Consider the following 20,517-nt stretch of genomic DNA (forward strand, 5'->3'; position numbering starts at 1 on the left):
AAAGGAAGTGAACATTGGGTCGCGCGTCAGCCTGCCTACATATTACAAAGAAGGTAATATGTAGGCAGGCTGATAAATTTCTGTAGCCTACTAGATTAGCCAGGAGGGCTGATGCAGGCTATACTGTAATAAGCCAGGAGGGCTGATGCGCGACCCACGAACCTAGAGAGGCTACATGATAGAATGTGGGTAATGAATTGTCTTTTTTACCAAACTTCCATCTACGAAAACAACGGTGTACCGTGTAGCTGCTGCTGCTCATCAGTCAATTCGTCCACATCCAGTGTCAGCGTACAGTGGCAAAATGCAAGGCAGGTGAGTCTCTGTAGGATGACTACTGGATCATTATATTACAGGCTATACTGTAATAGTAAAGTGTATTTGCACCACCTGTAAAGCAGACTTTTGCGATAGTGTTGTAATAGTGATTGCTGCAATGTAGAGTTTGCTGTTTTTACATCTAGAACTCTAACACATATATGTTACTTTTAATGATCTCAGTCATAGATCATTGCACATTGATATCAATGTCACTGTTGCTTATGACAAGTTTTTTGTAAATAGCCCAGGTCAGCAATAGTTTACATGTAGGCTTATGCTGAGTTTTTCACCCTAGGCTTGCACTTTTAAAGTTCACTTCAGTGACAAATTACAAAAAAGTTATATACAATTAGACTAGGATTGATTTGATTGATTGAAAGAAAGGAACATGAAGTCAACTTTGAAAGTAGGAAGTATTACTAGTGCAATGACAGTGAATGACCCTAAACTTGTATCTGGATATTTATCATGCGTTCAGTATTCACATGTGCATTGTGTCAATTGCATAGAGAACTCAATAGTTCTGAAAATATTTGTCATAGCAGAAGAGGAAGTGTCACATTCATCCAGAAATCATTCTGATCTGTGTAGTTAATACATCTTTTCATTATTGGTCTTTCTGCCTTTCAGTTTGTCAGAGAGTACTTCTCAGTTTATAACTAGTCGTCATGCTCTCTACACCCACACATTTCTGTAGACAGGAAACAGGTTAATTATGGCCTCAACGTGTGATCTGAGGAGGCTTACTGTACTGTACGCTGTGTTGATGCGGAACGGCAGCATTAGACCGTTTGAGTTTGTATGAATTTAATAGGGTTTTCATGTATGTTTGTAAATTACATAAATTCATCAATTATATTGTAATGAAACCGCAGAGAGCAGGTCTCGAACCCTCGACCTTCGAGCCCGAGGTCCGGCGTGCTATCGACTGTGCCGCAAAAGCATGCTCGAGCGGCAGAGTCGATTTCCGGTCCGATCACTTCTGACACCAATGTAATGAAACAGCAGGGAGCAGGTCTCGAGCCCTCGACCTTCTAGCCCGAGGTCCGGCACGCTATCGCAAAAGAATGCTCGTGCGGCAGAGTCGATTTCCGCGCTTATAAACCCAGGGTCGTTACAATATTTTGTCAAAATAATTTCTCACAAAGTTTCTCTGTATGTATCAACTTTGGTGTCTGATAGGTTAGGTGTCTCTTATCAAGTGAATGATCAGAAAGTCTTCATGTTTATATGAGTTGCGGAGAAGTCCCCCCAGCTTCTGTTCCTTGGTTGTCTTAGAGTGAATTTGGAAAATATTCAGACCTATTGACTTTTTCCACATTTTGGTACATTACAGCTTTATTCTAAAATGGATTAAATAGATTTTTCCCTCATCAATCTACACACAATATCCCAGAATGACAAAGCAAAATAGGTTTTTAAAAACGTTTGCAAAAAATAAGACCCTTTACTCAGTCATTTGTTGAAGCACCTTTGGCAGCGATTACAGCATCATGTCTTCTTGGGTGTGACGCTACAAGCTTGGCACACCTGTATTTGGGGAGTTTCTCCCATTCTTCTCTGCAGATCCTCTCAAGCTCTGTCAGGTTGGATGGAGAGCGTCACTGCACAGCTATTTTCAGGTCTTTCCAGAGATGCTCAATCGAGTTCAAGTCCGGGCTCTGGCTGAGCCACTCAAAGACATTCAGAGACTTGTCCCGAAGCCACTCCTGCATTGTCTTGGCTGTGTGCTTAGGGTCATTGTCCTGTTGGAAGGTGAACCTTCACCCCAGTCTGAGGTCCTGAGTGCTCTGGAGCAGATTTTCGTCAAGGATCTCTCTGTACTTTGCTCTGTTAATCTTTCCCCCGATCCTGACTAGTATCCCAGTCACTGCCACTGAAAAACATCCCCATAGCATGATGCTGCCACCACCATGCTTCACCGTTGGGATGGTGCTAGGTATCCTCCAGACGTGACACTTCGCATTCAGGCCAAAGAGTTCAATCTTGGTTTCACCAGACCAGAGAATCTTGTTTCCCATGGTCTGATAGTCTTTAGGTGCCTTTTGGCAAACTCCAAGTGGGCTGTCATGTGCCTTTTATTGAGGAGTAGCTTCCGTCTGGCGACTCTACCATAAAGGCCTGATTGGTGGAGTGCCGCAGGGATGATTGTCTTTCTGGAAGGTTCTCCCATCTCAACAGAGGAACTCTGGAGCTCTGTCAGAGTGACCATTGTGTTCTTGGTCACCTCCCTGACCAAGGCCCTTCTCCCCCGATTGCTCAGTTCAGCCGGGTGGTCAGCTCTAGGAAACTTCTTGGTGGTTCCAAACTTCTTCCATTTAAGAATGATGGAGGCCACTGTGTTCTTAGGGACCTTCAATGCTGCAGAAATGTTTTGGTACCCTTCCCCAGATCTGTGCCTCGACACAATCCTGTCTCTGAGCTCTACTTACAATTCCTTTGACCTCATGGCTTGGTTTTTGCTCTGACATGCACTGTCAACTGTGGGACCTTATATAGACAGGTGTGTACTTTTCCAATCAATTGAATTTACCACAGGTGGACTGCGATCAAGTTGTAGAAACATCTCAAGGATGATCAATGGAAACAGGAAACAGGACCTGAGCTCAATATTGAGTCTCATAGCGAAGGGTCTGAATACTTATGTAAATAAGGTTTTATATTTTTAATAAATAAGCTTTGTCATTATGGGCTATTGTGTGTAGATTGAGGGGGGAAAATAATGTAATCAATTTTAGAACAAGGCTGTAACATAACAAAATGTGGAAAAAGTCAAGGGGTCTGAATACTTTCCGAAAGCACTGTAAATCCACTGTATACAGTACATGTGGTGTCATCAACCTCTGCTCCTTTATCTAGGTGGGAGCCCATGATGCTGAAATGTGATGTTTGACCTCTTGGGATTAAGGAAACAACCCCATGGAACCCTCCAGTAGGTAAACGTTCCCTTACTCAGTCTTTGAACTCATACAGTATTTCAATTATTTATATATACTTTGCTCTTTACTGTTGTTTGTCCCTTTTAATTACTTGGGTAGACTGACGTCTAGTAGTAAGAATCCCCACACATAGGACCACTGTGTTTTTAAACAGAGCTGCTATCTTGTCAAAATATGACATTTGATGTTTATAACTCTATTATTGTAGCTGCCAGTATGTCGTCAGCAGTGGAGGCCAGTATGTACAACAGTATTCAGGCCATCCTCAGAGAGACTGCGTCCTCATGCAGCAAAGGTACATTATCAGTGCATACAACAATAAAAAGTCAACGATTATCACATTCATTATTACGTGGCATAATTATCTATTATAGAATATTAATAGTATTACACAATTTAATAGACTTGAGAACATTATGTGGTCAATTCAGCAGCCTTGTTTGACTTCCTGAAGGTATGCTGAGGTGGACTCTTCATAAGAAGGTGGAGACCCATCCATCTAACAGTGTCTCACTGGTCAGGGTTCTGGTCAAAGAGCTAGAGAAGGTTGGTCTGACACTACTAGAGTATTCTGTTCTTGCAGAATGACACATGGCATGCCCTTTGTCTTCAGAAGTTTAATTGGCCATTTTAATTGTCAATTTGATGATGAAAGCTTCCTTCATTTGTTGATTCAGGTGGAGAGGCTTGACTATAAGATGCATGTCATTCCATTGCTTCACACTCTCAACTACGTTATTATTCAGGTCAGATTCATTTACCTTACCTTCATCTGAAATAACCTTGATCAGAGTGTAGCTGTCCTGTATTACTGACATCTAGTTTACTGTGTTATTTCCACGTATCATATTTCTTGTGTTGATTTCCTGGTTATCTTTATCCTGCTTAGAATAATTATACTGTTCCTTGTTTGTTTTATTTTGGGATGCCCTATTCAAGCTATGTGATTGTTTTGTGTTTGTGTTTGTTTTTACTTTCCAATCAGCTCTGATGTATGTGTCTGATTGTGATGGCTGCTCTTTTTATTCCGGTGTATCGACAGCAGTCTAGCCGCATTCCATGTAACCTGTTTCAGAGAGTGTATGAATGCTTCAAAAGGCTCCTAACACTTCCAGAGCCCTACTGTACTATCGCACTGAGATACACGAGAAGCATAAAGATGGAGCAGATCACACCAGGTACTCATCACTAGCACTTTACACTTTACACAGTGGCATGTACTGTAGCACAAGCACATTTTGATCATATGAATACAGTATACAGTTCTCCAAACATGTATTTACCTTACTCCCTTTGTTCTGCTAAAGCTCCCTCCCCTACAATAACTTCCTCCACAGGAGCTTTGTATCAGAGAAGGGTAATTGCTGAGCAGAGCCTAAGGAACAAACATTTTCCCCAGCAGGAAAAGTGAGTTTAAAACACCCACGAACACATATGCCATCAGAAGATATTTTACACTTCCCACTGAAGTCAGTTTGTAGTCACTAGCAACAGCTGACTAATTTAGTCATGGTCATTTCTCATAAGGTGAGGGTGGGGGATTGTTTGCTATGTGTGAGCTTGGGTGTCACTTTCCCTTTCACAAACTGATGATTTTGAATGAGGACTTTCCCGTCAGCTACTCTGAGGTTGTTCTGTATCCACAATAGCTGTGCTTACTGGCTGCCCCTCTGACTGTGTTCCCTGTAGGGTATTTGTGTTTGCAGACCCGGCTGTGTTCTCAGGGCCCCTGTGGCAGGCGGTGAGGGCAGACCTGGTGCTGGCCAGCCCCCAAAGTGACATACTGGCAAGACGGGTGCTACTGCACACTCTGCAGGCTGGACTGGTGAATGCTTGTCATGGTCCCATACTGACTCAAGCTCTGGAGGTGAGGGAGGTCAATGGGCTGTGATGATATGAGACGTTTGGATTAATTGATTTCATATCTTGGTATTTGTGTGCATCAGATGGATAATGAAATCACGTGTGTGCCTGCGTGTGTGCGGGCATGCATGTGTGTGTGCCGCAGGATCTAGGAGAAGATGTGGAGCAGTACTTCCAGGAGGTGGTGTTAGCTGTAGAGCAGAGTATAGAGAACGGCGAGGCCGGCCATGACCAGTACCAAACCAGGCTACAGCACATCTACAGTGACATCCTGACCTCTGCTAACCAAGGTGTGTGTAAAGCAGGATAGGGTTGGGCGGTATCCATATTTTCCTATTGGCATACCGTCCTTACGGTATTACAGGTTTAGTACACAAGGGGGCACCAGAAAACCCATTGGGCATCTATTACCATAATGCTAACTAAATTAGCACAAGTCATAGCAAATTTCCATGAAGGCTGCTAGCTAAATATGCTAACAAGCACAAACGAAAATAAACTAATTGCAAAGACAGGCAATCGAGCTCATTTATACATACAGTACCAGTCAAAAGTTTGGAGACCTACTTATTCCAGGGTTTTCCTTTATTTTGACTATTTTCTACATTGTAGAATAATAGTGAAGACATCAGAACTATGAAATAACACTTATGGAATCATGTGTTAAAAAAGTGTTTAAAAAGTGTTAAACAAATCTAAATATATTTTAAATTTGAGATTTTTCAACATAGCCACCCTTTGCCTTGATGACAGCTTTGCACACTTTTGGCATTCTCTCAACCAGCTTCATGAGGTAGTCACCTGGAATGCATTTCAATTAACAGGTGTGCCTTGTTAAAAGTTCATTTGTGGACTTTCTTTCCTTCTTAATGCATTTGAGCCAATAAGTTGTGTTGTGGCAAGGTAGGGTTGGTATAGAGAAGATAGCCCTATTTGGTAAAATACCAAATAGGGCAAGAACAGCTCAAATAAGCAAAGAGAAACGACAGTCCATCATTACTTTAAGACATGAAGGTCAGTCAATCCAGAAAATGTCAAGAACTTTGAAAGTTTCTTCAAGTGCAGTTGCAAAACCCATTAAGCGCTATGATGAAACTGGCTCTCATGAGGACCGCCACAGGAAAGGAAGACCCAGAGTTACCTCTGCTGCGGAGGATAAGCCCAAATAAATTATTCACAGAGTTCAAGTAACAGACACATCTCAACATCAACTGTTTAGAGGAGACTGTGTGGATCAGGCCTTCATGGTCAAATGCCTGCAAAGAAACCACTACTAAAGGACACCAATAAGAAGAAGAGACTTGCTTGGGCCAAGAAACACAAGCAATGGACATTAGACTGGTGGAAATCTGTCCTTTGGTCTGATTAGTCCAAAATTTGAGCGTTTTGGTTCCAACCGCTGTGTCTTAGTGAGACGCAGAGTAGGTGAACGGATGATCTCTGCATATGTGTGGTTAACACCGTGAAGCATGGAGGAGGAGGTGTGATGGTGTGGGGGTGCTTTGCTGGTGACACTGTCAATGATTTATTTAGAATTCAAGGCACACAACCAGCATGGCTACCACAGCATTCTGCAGCAATACACCATCCCATCTGGTTTGCACTTAGTGGGACTATTATTTGTTTTTCAACAGGACAATGACCCAACTCACCTCCAAGCTGTGTAAGGCCTATTTGACCAGAAGGAGCGTGATGGAGTGCTGCATCAGATGACCTGGCCTCCACAATCACCCAACCTCAACCCAATTGAGATGGTTTGGGATGAGTTTAAACCGCATAGTGAAGGAAAAGCAGCCAACAAGTGCTCAGCATAGGGTGGCTACTTCGAAGAATCTCAAATATAAAATATATACCAATTTGTTTAACACTTCTTTGGTTACTACGTGATTCCATATGTGTTATTTCATCGTTTTGATGTCTTCACTATTATTCTACAATGTAGAAAATAGTAAAAAATAAAGATAAACCGTTGAATGAGTAGGTGTGTCCAAACTTTTGACTAGTACTGTATATAGGTAGGAGCTACCGAATGTCATTTTCGTGGGTTTGGACATTTTACAAGTGAATGTGAATGAGAGACATTGTGCAAAGGAACAAAGTTTTGATGCATGCTAGTTTGAAGGAAGAACAGTACTGGCTCTGGAGCAGCATGTGTACACACTGTGTCTGTGTGGAGTCTGGAGTCGCTAGGGCAATGGGCCTGCCTGCTCTGCTTGGAGAAGAGGGACGTAGTAGTAGACAGCCAAGAACTTAGAGGAGGAAAAACGCAAGGAAATCAAGATAGCATTGGCAGCTGTACAGGTCTCTCAAACATGGCAGAAAGCTAACACCATATGATGCCCTGTTACCTAATTATTTCAGCCACTTACTTTGATAACTAGCAAGTTAAACTTAGGGGTCGTGTTAACAAAGAATTCTGCGTTTTTCACAAAGAAAAGACAAAACTCATAAGAAATACCTTGATGCGTTTTATAAACGCAGATCTAAAATGTTTCTTAATGTCATTTCTGACCGGCATCAGACTAATTTTGTGCTTCAGTTGCACTTCTCCACTCGGATGAGAATTCACAAAAGGGCATTCACACATTCTATAATGTGTAGCTACCTTTCTCTGGTACTTTTAATTTTTAGCCTACTTTTCTCCGGTAAAATGCTAGATTAACTTTAAGCAAAACATTAGGAAATGTAGCTGGCTACATTCTTTCTATGAAAAACATTAGAAATATGTTTTAAAAGACCTTGATTTTTCATACTAAGCTCATTTAGTTGTGTGGCTGCCAGCCAAAAGGTGTTGCACTTCCTTTGTCATTTGATAAAAATTCACCTATTTTCTTACACTAATGTATTTTCTGTGAAGGAAAACTATAGTTGCATGCCCCTGCTCACTCTTTTGAAGCAAAAACACTGTTGCCTTTCAAAGTGAAATATAATACCCTTGTCAATACACAGATGGACTCACCTGCTCCCTCTTTCACCCTTTGTACAAACAACCACGTGACTGGCTTAACTGTTCTGGGGAACTACAGTAAGCTTCATAATGTAAAATAGTGTGACAGGTGAAATGAAGAACGCGATCTGCTTTATCTCCTAAGGTATTGCACAAGTTTACTGCAGGTATTTACTTAAAGAGTAGCTACAAACATTAAAATGTATTGAAAAACTTCAAAGAAATCATTTCAACAGTATTGACGGTATTGAAAAACCATCCTGTGGCCATTTCCAAATACCCTGGCATACGGTGTATATGGTATACCACCAAAGGCTAAAGGAGAATAATGAAAGAGATTTGCTGACTGTGACAAACAAGATATTCACTGTTTATTGTGTTATGTTCACTCTCTCTGTTCAGACCCAAAGGCCGGTGGCTCTTTTTCTAACACTCCATTGCCCTCGCCAGAGATTCAGTTCCACCTGTGGACAAACGAAGAGGAGCTGTGTGAGTCAACATAAGAGAACCTTAGTTTCTAGGCCATTATAAAGACTTGAAAATTCTGTAAAATCAGACTAATAGATAGTGTTGCAATCTTGAATCTTTCATATTTTTCTATAGGGAATGAGCTGGTGAACTTCACCCTAAACGTTTCCACCTCTGAGCGGAACTCTATGTACCAGGAGGAGGAAGAGGAGGATGTTTCTAAGAGGGTTTCCCTCCTGTCTGTTGATAGTGGAATAGAGAAGGACCTGTCTGACATGGAGGAGCGGGAACAGAGGAATCCATTCACTCGGTCACGGTCACCGTGTTTCAGAGGGAGAATGAAGCCAGAAGACAAAATGGCTCTGGTACAGGAAAACATCAAGGGGCCCACCAGTAGCACCCCTCTCCCTAAAGAGGAGGGGAACCATACCGCACGCATAGTGATGATGGGAGACGACAGGGTGCTGGGGAGACTGGCCAAGGTGTATCACTCCATCCGGTAGGATGTACTTCTACTTTCCCTTAATGTCCCTTAATACCTAGTTCCATCCTCATACATGTGAAATTCTGTTTTTATCCAAAGTGACTTACAGTCATGCGTGCATACATTTTTATGTATGGGTAGTGCTGAAAGTTGAGCCCACTATCCTGGTGTTGCAAACACCATGCTCTACCATCTGAGATACAGAGGACTACTGTACACTGTAATTACACTGTAATTCTGTCATTTAGAAATGTGAGTGAACTATTTTACAATGTGCATTACTTTTGTGTGCAGAAAAAGGGAGGCAAAACATCTCATCTTGACCAAGAGAGTGAACCTACAGATATACTACATCCCTGTCACTGATGAGCCTATCGTCAATTCACCTGTGAGCAATAATCCAGTCCAAAATCCAATGATCAAATCAAATCAAAGTTTATTTGTCACGTGCGCCGAATAAACAGGTGTAGACCTTACAGTGAAATGCTTACTTACAGGCTCTAACCAATAGTGCAAAAAAGGTATTAGGTGAACAATAGGTAAGTAAAGAAATAAAACAACAGTAAAAAGACAGGCTATATACAGTAGCGAGGCTATAAAAGTAGCGAGGCTACATACAGACACCGGTTAGTCAGGCTGATTTGAGGTAGTATGTACATGTAGATATGGTTAAAGTGACTATGCATATATGATGAACAGAGAGTAGCAGTAGCGTTAAAGAGGGGTTGGCGGGTGGCGGGACACAATGCAGATAGCCCGGTTAGCCAATGTGTGGGAGCACTGGTTGGTCAGCCCAATTGAGGTAGTATATACATGAATATATAGTTAGAGTGACTATACATATATGATCAACAGAGAGTAGCATCAGCGTAAAAGATGGGGTGGGGTTGGGGGGGGCACACAGTGCAAATAGTCCGGGTAGCCATTTGATTACCTGTTCAGGAGTCTTATGGCTTTGGGGTAAAAAAAAATTGTTGTGAAGCCTTTTTGTCCTAGACTTGGCACTCCGGTACCGCTTGCCATGGGGTAGTAGAGAGAACAGTCTATGACTGGGGTGGCTGGGTTCTTTGACAATTTTTAGGGCCTTCCTCTGACACCGCCTGGTGTTGAGGTCCTGGATGGCAGACAGCTTAGCCCCAATGATGTACTGGGCCGTACGCACTACCCTCTGTAGTGCCTTGCGGTCAGAGGCCGAGCAATTGCCGTACCAGGCAGTGATGCAACCAGTCAGGATGCTATCGATGTTGCAGCTGTAGAACATTTTGAGGATCTCAGAACCCATGCCAAATCTTTTTAGTTTCCTGAGGGAAAACAACAATAATACCAATAATGTAAAATAAACATCCATCTCACGCTGCACATGTACAGTAACCGGTATGATTTGCTAGGTTATGGAACCAGTCTTTTCTCTTTTTCAGGAAAGCACATCACAAGTTGGAGACAGATTGTCTCTAGCCTCGTTCTTAGGAAGGGTCGATCCCTGGTACGAAAGCAACATCAACAGTTTGGGAGCCATGATTCCAAAGCTGGCAGGAATGGTAATGAGTACTAATACATGCATTGTTTTATAAAGTAATTTAATTCTGATCATGATTGTCCAAAAAGATCCATCAAATGGGTTCAAGGATACCTAAATGGAAAGTGGTTTTTAAGATAGAAATAGACATCCAGTCATGTCACAGTGAGACCTAATACTGTGTCTACTATGTGCCATTGCAGCAGTCCAGTCACAGCAGGTCATCAGAACCCAACCACTTCCTTGTGGATGTCCTCTCCTACTACCTTCGCTGTGGCCTACAGCCTGTCCACTTCACACTCTACTCTGTCAAGGTCAGCTCCCTGAGATACATCCACATGTCATAGTCACGTGTGTGCATGTGTGTTATCAGCAGGATGTAACACCAACATATGGCAGCCCATGAATAGTTCATACATAGTTCATAGCCCAGTATAACATAATGATTACGGTTATCATCAGGGGTTAAGTTGGGAATTTGGAGGTTGGAAAGCCCTATTTGGGGGGGGGGGGGGGTAGGATTGGAGTTGAAGTTAGGGTTAGGGCAGGAGCTAGGGTTAAGTTTGTGGTTGGGGCCAGGGTTAGGGTTGAACCAGAATGTGGATGTAAAGCTAGGCTTAGGGTTGTCGTTGAGTCTAGGTTTATGTGGACATGAAGCTACCATTTTGGTTAGAGTTGAGGCTAGGTTTAGATTGAACTGGGATGTGGGCATGGGGCTAGGAATAGGGTTGTGGTTGAGGCTAGGTTAAGGGTTGAACTGGGATGTAGACATGAATCTAGGGTTAGGGTTGTGGTTGAGGGTTAGGGTTTAACAAGGATGTGTACATGAAGCTAGGTTTATGATTGCTGTCATCCTAGGGTACCCAAGCCTTAATTTTAACCTTGGTTTATCATACTTTTATCATACTTTTTCTTTTTTCTTTGGACCCGTAGATTGCTGGAGCTTGGCTTTCGCTTTGACCCAAGGTGCAGGAGCCCTGCTTCGAGTAGCTCCGGCTCAATTTAACCACTTGTTATCATTAAGGGGAAAAAAACACAATTTATCCCTAATTTGAGCTTGTTCTTGTTGCCATGTTGTGTTTTTAGATCTCTGTCTCTGGCCAGACTGGCAGCCCTGTGGACGAGGTGTTTGTGTCCCACCTGGATGCTGAGTTCCCGGAGTTTAAAACACTCAGAGAAAATCTAAGACAAGGTACTGTTGTCACAACTGTGAATGCAGCATGAACCGTGTTGTCAGGACAGGGACAGAAACTAGATCGTCCTGTTACTGCTTCTGTTGGTGATTGCATAATGTCTCTCTGCAGAGAGATCTAGTAGGCGACGAACAAGGAAGACACAAGGAACCTGTGGAGCGGTGGTTTCTGTGAATTACAGTAAGGTACTTTCTGAAGGATTTCTTCCCTATTTGTGTTATAGAGTATTTGATTAGTGGTTAGTGAATGTGTTCATGCTTGGTTAGTGTAGTCACAGTATCATTGTAATAATTTAGGAACAAGTAGTACACTTTTAAATGAAAAGTAACAACTATGGAAATATCTACATATCCTTTAAATCCGTATGGCATAATGTCTTAACTACAGTACCAAATGTGTATGTGTCTCAAATGCTTTCTGCAGGTCTCCTTGAGCAAACAAGAGGTTGTTCAGGGAATGTCAGTCATGACATGTGGAGTGGGCATCAGTGCAATATCACCCAATGAAACAGAAGGTTTGCATTAAAACATATAGTAACTACATAGCTGTTCTCAATGGCAACTTGGTTTCATTAAATCAAATCAACAATTTGTCATCCCTACTTTCCCTAGTTCTTGAATTCCTCACTGTCAATTTTGACAGTACAAATCCAAGATGCTGCACGGTAAGGATATTTCTGAATGTGTGATAATAAATCATTGAGACCCCAGTAACACCATATGGAAAAGTACTAATACTGTCAGTCAGGCAACACACTGCCAGATGTGGTTTCTTGATCTCATCCTCATGTCTCACCTTCAAAGTAGATTATTGATTAAGGCAATTACAGTTTTCACTTAGGGGTGTACTCACTTTTGTTGCCAGCGGTTTAGACATTAATGGCTGTGTGTTGAGTTATTTTGAGGGGACAGCAAATTGATACTGTTATACAAGCTGTACACTCACTACTTTACATTGTAGCAAAGTGTCATTTCTTCAGTGTTGTCACATGAAAAGATATACTCAAATATTTACAAAAATGTGAGGGGTGTACTCACTTTTGTGATATACTGTATATATAATGGTAGAGGTTTGAGTTGAGCCCATAAATGCAAAGAAGGCAGGCATACGGTACTGCAGTTTGTAGTCACATCTCACAATGATTTTTGCTCCTAACCTATCAGGATATTTAATTTTACCATGCTGTGTTGACAGGAGATCAGAACCCAAAACATTAAAATCAGAATCCTGGAAGATAAGACCTTCACTGTCTGTCTGGACAAAGACTGTCGCAGGAAATACACACATGTCCAAAGGTCAGAGATCACACTCATCAGCAATAGAATGCCACGATGCTCTACCATCTCTACTATTGATGAATAATATACAGTAGTTATTGTGTTGTCTTTTACAGAGAATTTCCCTGGGCTCAAACTGAAATAACTAAGTAACTAACACTCTTTTACAGCATTGAGATCTCTCCATGTTTGGATCCAGGGTATTGCCTCCAGACAAGTTCCAAGTCCAAGTTCAGTGTGGGAAAGGAGAGGGAGGCGGGGCTGAGCAAATACATGTGCAAGATCCTGCCTCTGCCAATCAATACCTTCACTGGCATCAACCACTGAAGGGATTTGATTATTTGGCCCGGGCTCCATTCCGGGCGTGAGCCAGGTGCCCCGCTTTGGCCAATGGCGAAGTAAGCTAAAAACATAAGTGACATTGGTTATGCACGTGGAGTAATGAGTAAGATTCTGTGTTTTCACATGCAAAAGGGATTTATTTTGATAAAAAAGTGTTTTATCTGCCTTCCCAATAAAATCTAGTTTTAAAATTCTAACATATGTTTTATGAAAAAGAGATGTATGTATTTTAATTTTAATTTTATTACGATCCCCATTAGCTGTTGCAAAAGCAGCAGCTGCTTTTCCTGGGTTCCACACAAAGCATGACATAATACAGAACATTAATAGACAAGAACAGCTCAAGCACAGAACTACAACAAATTATTATTTTTTGAACGCACACGTAGCCTACATATCAGTACATACACGCAAACTATCTAGGCCAAATAGGGGAGAGGTGTTGTGCCGTGAGGGGTTGCTTTATCTGTTTTTTTAAACCAGGTTTGCTGTTCATTTGAGCAATATAAGATTAGGGCTCTATATAATACTTTACGCGTTCTTAAATTTGTTCTGGATTTGGGGACTGTGAAAAGACCCCTGGTGGCATGTCTGCTGGGGTACGTGTGTGTGTAAGTTGACTATGCAAACAATTTGGGATTTTCAACATCGCATCAGCGATTATTGGACTCACCTGGACTCAATCACCTCTGTCATTACCTTCCCCATATCTATCTGGTTCCCCGCTCTGTTCCCTGCTTCTGCATTCATTTTCATTTGTCTTTGTTTACCCGTGTGCTGACGCTGTTCCTGTTCTGTTACCTGTCTGTTCCTGTTTAAATGTTTGACTCCCCGTACCTGCTTCTCATCTCCAGCGTCGGTCATCACACTCTGACTACAATGAAGAGGAAGACATGCCGCTCTGTTCTGACCATATGTTTTGACCATGACAGTTTACAACCAAAGTAGCTCCAAGTAATTTAGTCTCCTCAACTTGTTCAAAAGCCACACCATTAATTACCAGATTCAGCTGAGGTTTAGAACTTAGGGAATGATTTGTACCAAATACAATGCTCTTAGTTTTAGAGATGTTCAGAACCAGTTTATTACTGGCACCTCAAGACTGCAACTCTTTGTTTAGGGCTTCAGTGACTTCATTAGCTGTGGTTGCTGATGTGTATATGGTTGAATCAACTTTGTTTAATGTCAGTGGCAGGTCAATGGTAAAAATAGTAAAGAGTGGAGGGCCTAGAGAGCTGCCCTGCGGTACAACACACTTTACATGTTTGACATTAGAGAAGCTTCCATTAAAGAAACGCCTTTTAGTTCTATTAGATAGCTCTGAATCCACAATATGGCAGAGGTTGAAAAGCCATAACACATGTTTTTTCAACAACAGGTTATGGTCAATTATATAAAAGGCTGCACTGAAATCTAACGGTACAGCTCCCACAATCTTCTTATCAATTTATTTCAACCAATCATCTGTAATTTGTGTCAGTGCAGTACATGTTGAGTGCCCTTCTCTATAAGCATGCTGAAAGTCTGTTGTTAATTTGTTTACAGAGAAATAGCATTGTATTTGGTCAAACACATATTTTCCCCAACAGTTTGCTAAGAGCTGGCAGCAAGTTTATAAGTCTGCTGTTAGAACCAGTAAAGGCCGCTTTACCACTCTTGGGTAGCTGAATTACCTTGGCTTCCCTCCAAGCTTGAGGACAAAGACTTTCCTCTAGGCTCAGATTAAAGATATGAAAGATTGGAGTGGCTATAGAGTCTGCTACCATACTCAGTAGCTTTCAATCTAAGTTGTCATTGCCAGGAGGTTTGTCATTATTGATCGATAACAATAATTTTTCCACCTCTCCCACACTAACTTTACAAAATTCAAACTTCCAATGCTTTTCTTTCATTATTTTTATGCATGAATATGATGGCTCACTGTTCATTGTTGACATTTCCTGCCAAAGTTTGCCCACTTTGCCAATGAGGTAATCATTCAAATAATTGCCAACATCGAATGGTTTTGTGCTGAATAAGCCATCTGATTTGATGAAAGATGGAGTTGAATTTCTGCCCATAATTTCATTTAAAATACTCCAGTGTTTTATATCATTGATCTTGGCTTCATAATACAGTTTCTTCTTCTTTTTGTTGAGTTTAGTCACATAATTTATCAGTTTGCAGTAAGTCAGCCAGTTAGATGTACAGACAGACTTATTAGCCACTCCTTTTGCCTCATCTCTTTCAACCATACTGTTTTTCAATTCCTCATCAATCCATGGAGCCTTGACAGTTCTAACAGACCGTTTCTTAACAGGTACATGTTTATCAATAATTGGAAGAAGCAATTTCATAAATTCATTAAGTGCAGCGTCATTAATCACGTAAGACCCCAATTTTTTTTTTTACATCATCCACACAAAATATTTTGCTGTGACTTTTATATCATCTCTTGTACACTATTTTAGGCCCAGTTTTTGGAACGTTGGCTTTCCTGGATATAGCCACTATATTGTGATCACTGCATCCAATGGGTACGGATACAGCTTTAGAACAAAGTTCTACAGTATTAGTAAAAATGTGATCAATACATGTGGATGATCTTGTGTCTGTAAACACCCTGGTTATTTGTTTCTGAGTGATGCAACATCTGCCTAGTAGACGACATGACGGAGCAGATTACTGTTCAATTTGAGAATTACGCTCATTCCCTCACCACATTTGCCCATTCACGTCATGGGCCATAGACAGGTGCACTGTGGTTCAGCTTAATCAATGCCAATGCCTAGTAGTGTGGGTGGGGCTCAACAGGCACAGTACATTTTTTTTTTTTAGAGCTGTCACTCCTGTCTATAAAAGTGCAGAGATATTCTTGAAACACAACTAACTTTAGTAATTTTCTGTAACACAGCATACTGACTGTATAAAGACATATTTATCAGTTGTATATTTCCATGCAAATTCCTAATGGACAGTCCAGTGAATTGTTGATGTTTTGAATGTATTTCATTTGGATCGCTTTCTACAGTGCTTGTTTGCAATAAATGTTCTGTTTACACTATGCTATAAAAGGAGTACACTGTGTTAGTAAACACAGAGGAAATTTCTTCTTATATCTTACCCGATTTAAATGTTTAGAATGAATATCATAGTTTGACTGTGTGGATATTTTGTATGAATAAACTGAGTTCATTTAATCATGTAGGGCTGGACAAACTCACTACCTGAGCTGTTTTTTTCTTTTACCTGTCTCGCGTAGTTGTCATCCTCACGCCCTGAGGGCGCTGCAGACAAACAGCTTAATGCGTGCAAGGTGTACGACTGCTTTTTCAACTACAGAGAGGTGATATCAGGTGGTATGCGCTCGTGACAACTGCCAAGAACGATATAAGAGACGTTAAAAGTCAGAGACAAAATCCCCGCGCACAAAGAATAACCATACGCTAATTAAAGTACTTTCAAAAATAATAAGTTGTGTAAAACAGTTTACCGTAAAATATGACGTGGACATGGACGGAGTGGACATGCTTCGGTTGAAACAGGTGCATTGACTAGCCTCAAACACACCAGCTGCGCTGAAAAATTTATTCATCCTTTTGACGGTAAGCCATTGTATACTACTGATGTTAGTGGTTGTTTTTGGCTCTATTGAATTAGCTTACAGTTTTTTTATTGAAGGTTTGATTAGGGACATATGGCCCATTATATCTTTATTTTCAGTGATTTTAGTAATTCTTCTAATAGGCATTCGTTAAATAAATAAAGTTAAATAAAAACATGATTACATCCTCAATGTTAAATATGATTGCTATGTACCTATACTTGATTTTAAGCTATATTGCATTATTAAATAGTAAATGTACATGTTAGCTACTGTTTGAAATATGTTTATGGATTTCTATACATATTATTTGTGTTTATTCACAGTGTGTGTTCTGTATGAAGATAGTCTGTGAGACAGCGAGTTCACTTGGCTGGCAGCCATGAAGAGGAACAAGCAGATCGACATTAAGGGTGCTCTAGTCCTCTCCAGCATCTTCCACTTCCTGTATTCTTGTGCCAGAGCCTGCATCCTCCCCTTCCTCACCCTGTACCTCAGATACCTGGGCCTCACTCCCTCCATGACGGGCCTTCTCATGAGCACCAAACATCTCATCTCCCTGGTCTGGAGCCCTCTGGCCAGCTTTCTGTCCAAACACTACAACAAGAGGAGGGCAGTGATTACAGGGTCTCTGGTCTGTTCAGCAGGGGCAGCCCTCATCGTCCTGCTTATCTCATCCACAGGCGTCGAGACGCTGACCAGTCACTGCAACATCTCTCACCTCAGTGTGAGCCCCACTGAAGAGCTGAGTGACTATGTGCGTGTTGTTGGCAGTGAAATGCCTACCACCCACACTACCATTGTGTCCCAGTCAGCAGCACATGAATCTTCACCTACAGAGACAACCAGTGACACTATGTCTTCCGCTGTTTCAATGAGCAAAGCCACAACCTACACTCTCCAGCTGCAACATTCCAACAATGTGACTACTCTCCAGCTGCAACATTCCAACAATGTGACTACTCAATGGTCACAAGTGAATGTATCTGTGGCCAACCACAGTATAGGAGGGGAGAGAAATGGCTTAGAGTCCCACCATGGTGCCTCCAACACTTCACCCACAGTGAGGAGGGTTAGCAGGTCAGCAGAAAAGGAGAAGCAGAGGGAGAAGGATGAGGCCCGCTTAGAGTTCCTGGGAAACCTCAAAGTTATGGACGTCCAGCACCAGCTCTTCTTCATGCTCCTCATCGTGGTGTCGATATGGGAGCTGATGGCCGCCCCTCTGGAATGGACCGTGGACGATGGGCTGTATGAGTATTTGGATTTTGTGGATGCCTCTGATCGCTATGGTAGCACAGGAGTGTGGGGGCTGCTTGGGGCAGTGTGTGGGGTGAGTGGTGCAGGACTGCTGGTGAGCCACCTGGACTGCCTCATTGGCTCACACACACCCAGGAGCGCTGTCCACTTCTACTCCTATGCAGCTGTGACAACCCTGGCCGTGCCTGTGGTGGCCTTCCTGCCCCTCTACCTAAACAAGAAGCGTAGTCGCTCCACTGGGCTCTTCAAAGCTTTACAGCTGGTGCGAGGGGACCTCCGTGCCCTGCTGTGTGCTGCCACTACCTTCCTAATGGGGCTGGCGGGGTCTGCGGTGGATGACTTCCTGCTGTGGCAGATGCAGGACCATGGGAGCAGCGAGCTGCACATGGGACTCTCTTTAGCCGTAGCGTTGCTCTCCCGGGCCGCCTTCCCTCTGCTGAGTGGCCGGGTGTCGAAGCTCCTGAGCCCAGGCAGGGTGCTGCTGGTGGGGACGGCCTGCCTGGCCCTGCAGTGCCTCTACTACTCCTTCCTGTGGGGCCCCTGGGCTGCAATACCTGTCCAGGTGCTGAGCTGCTTCAGCAGTGGCGCCCTCTGGTGGGCAGTGCAGGTGCAGTGCGAGGACGTGGCCACGCCGGGCACGGAGAGGAGCGTGAGGAGGGTCTACCAGGCCCTCTCTCTGGACCTGGGGGCAGGGCTGGGCAGCATGGCCGGGGGGTTTGTTGTCCACAGGTTTGGGGTATCTGTGCTATTCAGAGGTGTGGCGGTGATTCTGCTCCTGTGGTGCCTGTTTCTGCCCCTGCTCCAGTGGAAAGCCCCACGCCAACGCAGGATCAACTACTCCCGCCTCCTCGCTGCTGACACCAGTGAAGTGAGCGAATCAGAGTCGGAGCAGGAGAGAGACTGGCTGGAGAAAGCCATGGAGGATGATGAGCAATGATAACATGGGCAGGAGGATAAATCATTAGACCTAAGGAACAATATGCAACATAATGGAAGGATGACAGTATCAATTCTGCTCCTGGAGGATTCCACCACCACTTACAGACATGTCACTCTTCATTTAGTCTGCCTTCTTGCTGCTCCACAAACTGCTAAGTGAATCTGTCCCTGGCTGGTTTCATTGAAAACCAAGTATTGCTTTTTAATTCTCCATTACTGCAGCTTTATTAATTTAGTGCTAATGCTCTAGCATTCCCCACCTGCCCAGAAGGCGTTTAGCATTCTTCAGTTAAACTAAACACATGGACTGCAAGCCTCACTATTGCACTGGAGGTTGATCTACTGTGAATGCAGAATGAGGATAAACTGTCATTTGCATAAGTTATCAAGAAACTCTGGATAGCAAATAACGAAGAATTAGGTGTTGGCAGGTGACTGTGCGAGTCCTTATGAGTGTTACTACAGTCCACGTTAGGCAGCTTTACTGTCTGTAACATAAGGCCACTTGAGTGCAGGTGTGGTATTTGAGTGAGACAAAACTCTGGACTAACAGACTCATCCTGTATGTGTGGTTTAGCCTGCTCTCACATGACGGATACTTACTCTCTTGAGTCCACTGTGAAAATGTTATGTATTGTTCAACTGTAGTAGAAATCACCCCTTGGGTCAATTTCCTAACTAAACATTAAGTGCCTCTTGTGTGGGGGAAGTATTAGAAGCTATTTGTGGTTGGTTGCTGAACTTGTAGGTTAGATGGTGTTTGCTAATCTTGTATTTCAAAGGATGTTTGCCAAACTTGCCACAGGTGACATGGCCCATTTTGACCTGACTGTTGCTTCAGCATATCAGCCAGAGACACTAATATAGTTTAGCACCTCTCCCTGAAACCTCTGTCTAATTTACAATGCTTGGAGTGGATATAACAATACATTACATAGTGGTTGATATACATGTCCAATGCCTAGTAGTATATCAATAAAAAGATTAGTATTATTGTGCCTTGAAGACATTCTCAAATATTGATGACTGGCATTACAATACATTTTGTTTATCTAATGTTTATAGTATATTTATTGATACATTGTAAGTCAATGCAGTGGACAGTATATGTCAATACCTCACAACAGCGTAGTGTCAAACGTCAAATGTCTTGTAGTGTTTTTAAAGAACACAAGCAGGAAACCCAATGCCTCTTGTGTCAATATCAATACGCCTCTTAATGTAACAAAGCAAAGGTCAGCAGTATGTGGAACTCCTCTTGAATCTTTGTATTTGGCCTTGTCTGTCATGACTCATGACTGTGGAGAACAGTCAGTTGAGTGATAAGGAGCTATCAGCCTGAGCAGGCGCCATAAGTAAAATATTTGTTTTCCAACCGGACCAGTCGG

The 20,517-nt window shown here is 42.5% G+C and overlaps 2 protein-coding genes across 7 annotated transcripts; both read left to right on the forward strand.

Annotated features, from left to right (window-relative positions):
• The first annotated feature begins 22 nt into the window (after positions 1–22).
• On the forward strand, positions 23–13,570 carry LOC139576018 (phosphoinositide 3-kinase regulatory subunit 6-like). Of its 6 annotated transcripts, none has more exons than XR_011675050.1 (20): positions 23–315; positions 3,181–3,253; positions 3,469–3,555; positions 3,715–3,806; positions 3,938–4,006; positions 4,303–4,438; positions 4,568–4,667; positions 4,950–5,127; positions 5,269–5,413; positions 8,473–8,559; positions 8,674–9,037; positions 9,317–9,410; positions 10,441–10,560; positions 10,742–10,852; positions 11,625–11,730; positions 11,843–11,911; positions 12,155–12,245; positions 12,343–12,395; positions 12,926–13,026; positions 13,179–13,570. XR_011675050.1 is itself a non-coding variant. In XM_071401626.1 (20 exons), the coding sequence occupies exons 3-20, from the start codon at positions 3,477–3,479 to the stop codon at positions 13,333–13,335; spliced, it is 2,157 nt and encodes a 718-aa protein (XP_071257727.1). In that variant the 5' UTR covers positions 23–315; positions 3,181–3,257; positions 3,469–3,476; the 3' UTR covers positions 13,336–13,570. The 6 variants fall into 6 exon arrangements, 5 of the variants coding, with proteins under 5 accessions (XP_071257727.1, XP_071257710.1, XP_071257736.1 ...); XM_071401626.1 differs by having other exon boundaries at positions 3,181–3,257; positions 11,843–11,916; XM_071401609.1 differs by having other exon boundaries at positions 11,843–11,916.
• A 3,043-nt stretch (positions 13,571–16,613) lies between these two features.
• On the forward strand, positions 16,614–20,134 carry LOC139576044 (major facilitator superfamily domain-containing protein 6-like). The gene is made up of 2 exons (XM_071401660.1): positions 16,614–16,934; positions 17,260–20,134. Exon 2 carries the CDS (start codon positions 17,316–17,318, stop codon positions 19,125–19,127), a length of 1,812 nt encoding a protein of 603 aa, XP_071257761.1. The 5' UTR covers positions 16,614–16,934; positions 17,260–17,315; the 3' UTR covers positions 19,128–20,134.
• The last annotated feature ends 383 nt before the right edge of the window (positions 20,135–20,517 follow it).

This window comes from Salvelinus alpinus, chromosome 1 (assembly GCF_045679555.1).
Source record: "Salvelinus alpinus chromosome 1, SLU_Salpinus.1, whole genome shotgun sequence".
In the NCBI taxonomy this organism is placed as follows: Eukaryota; Metazoa; Chordata; class Actinopteri; order Salmoniformes; family Salmonidae; genus Salvelinus; species Salvelinus alpinus.

What these genes read in the sequence shown, in the direction of transcription:
- LOC139576018 (XM_071401609.1), top strand. An exon ending in TGCGTCCTCATGCAGCAAAG is followed by an intron (nt 3,556 to 3,714) that starts GTACATTATCAG and finishes GACTTCCTGAAG; the next exon opens with GTATGCTGAGGTGGACTCTT. An exon ending in TACTGACTCAAGCTCTGGAG is followed by an intron (nt 5,128 to 5,268) that starts GTGAGGGAGGTC and finishes TGTGTGCCGCAG; the next exon opens with GATCTAGGAGAAGATGTGGA.
- LOC139576044 (XM_071401660.1), top strand. Translation starts at nt 17,316, where the DNA reads ATGAAGAGGAACAAGCAGATCGACATTAAGGGTGCTCTAGTCCTCTCC.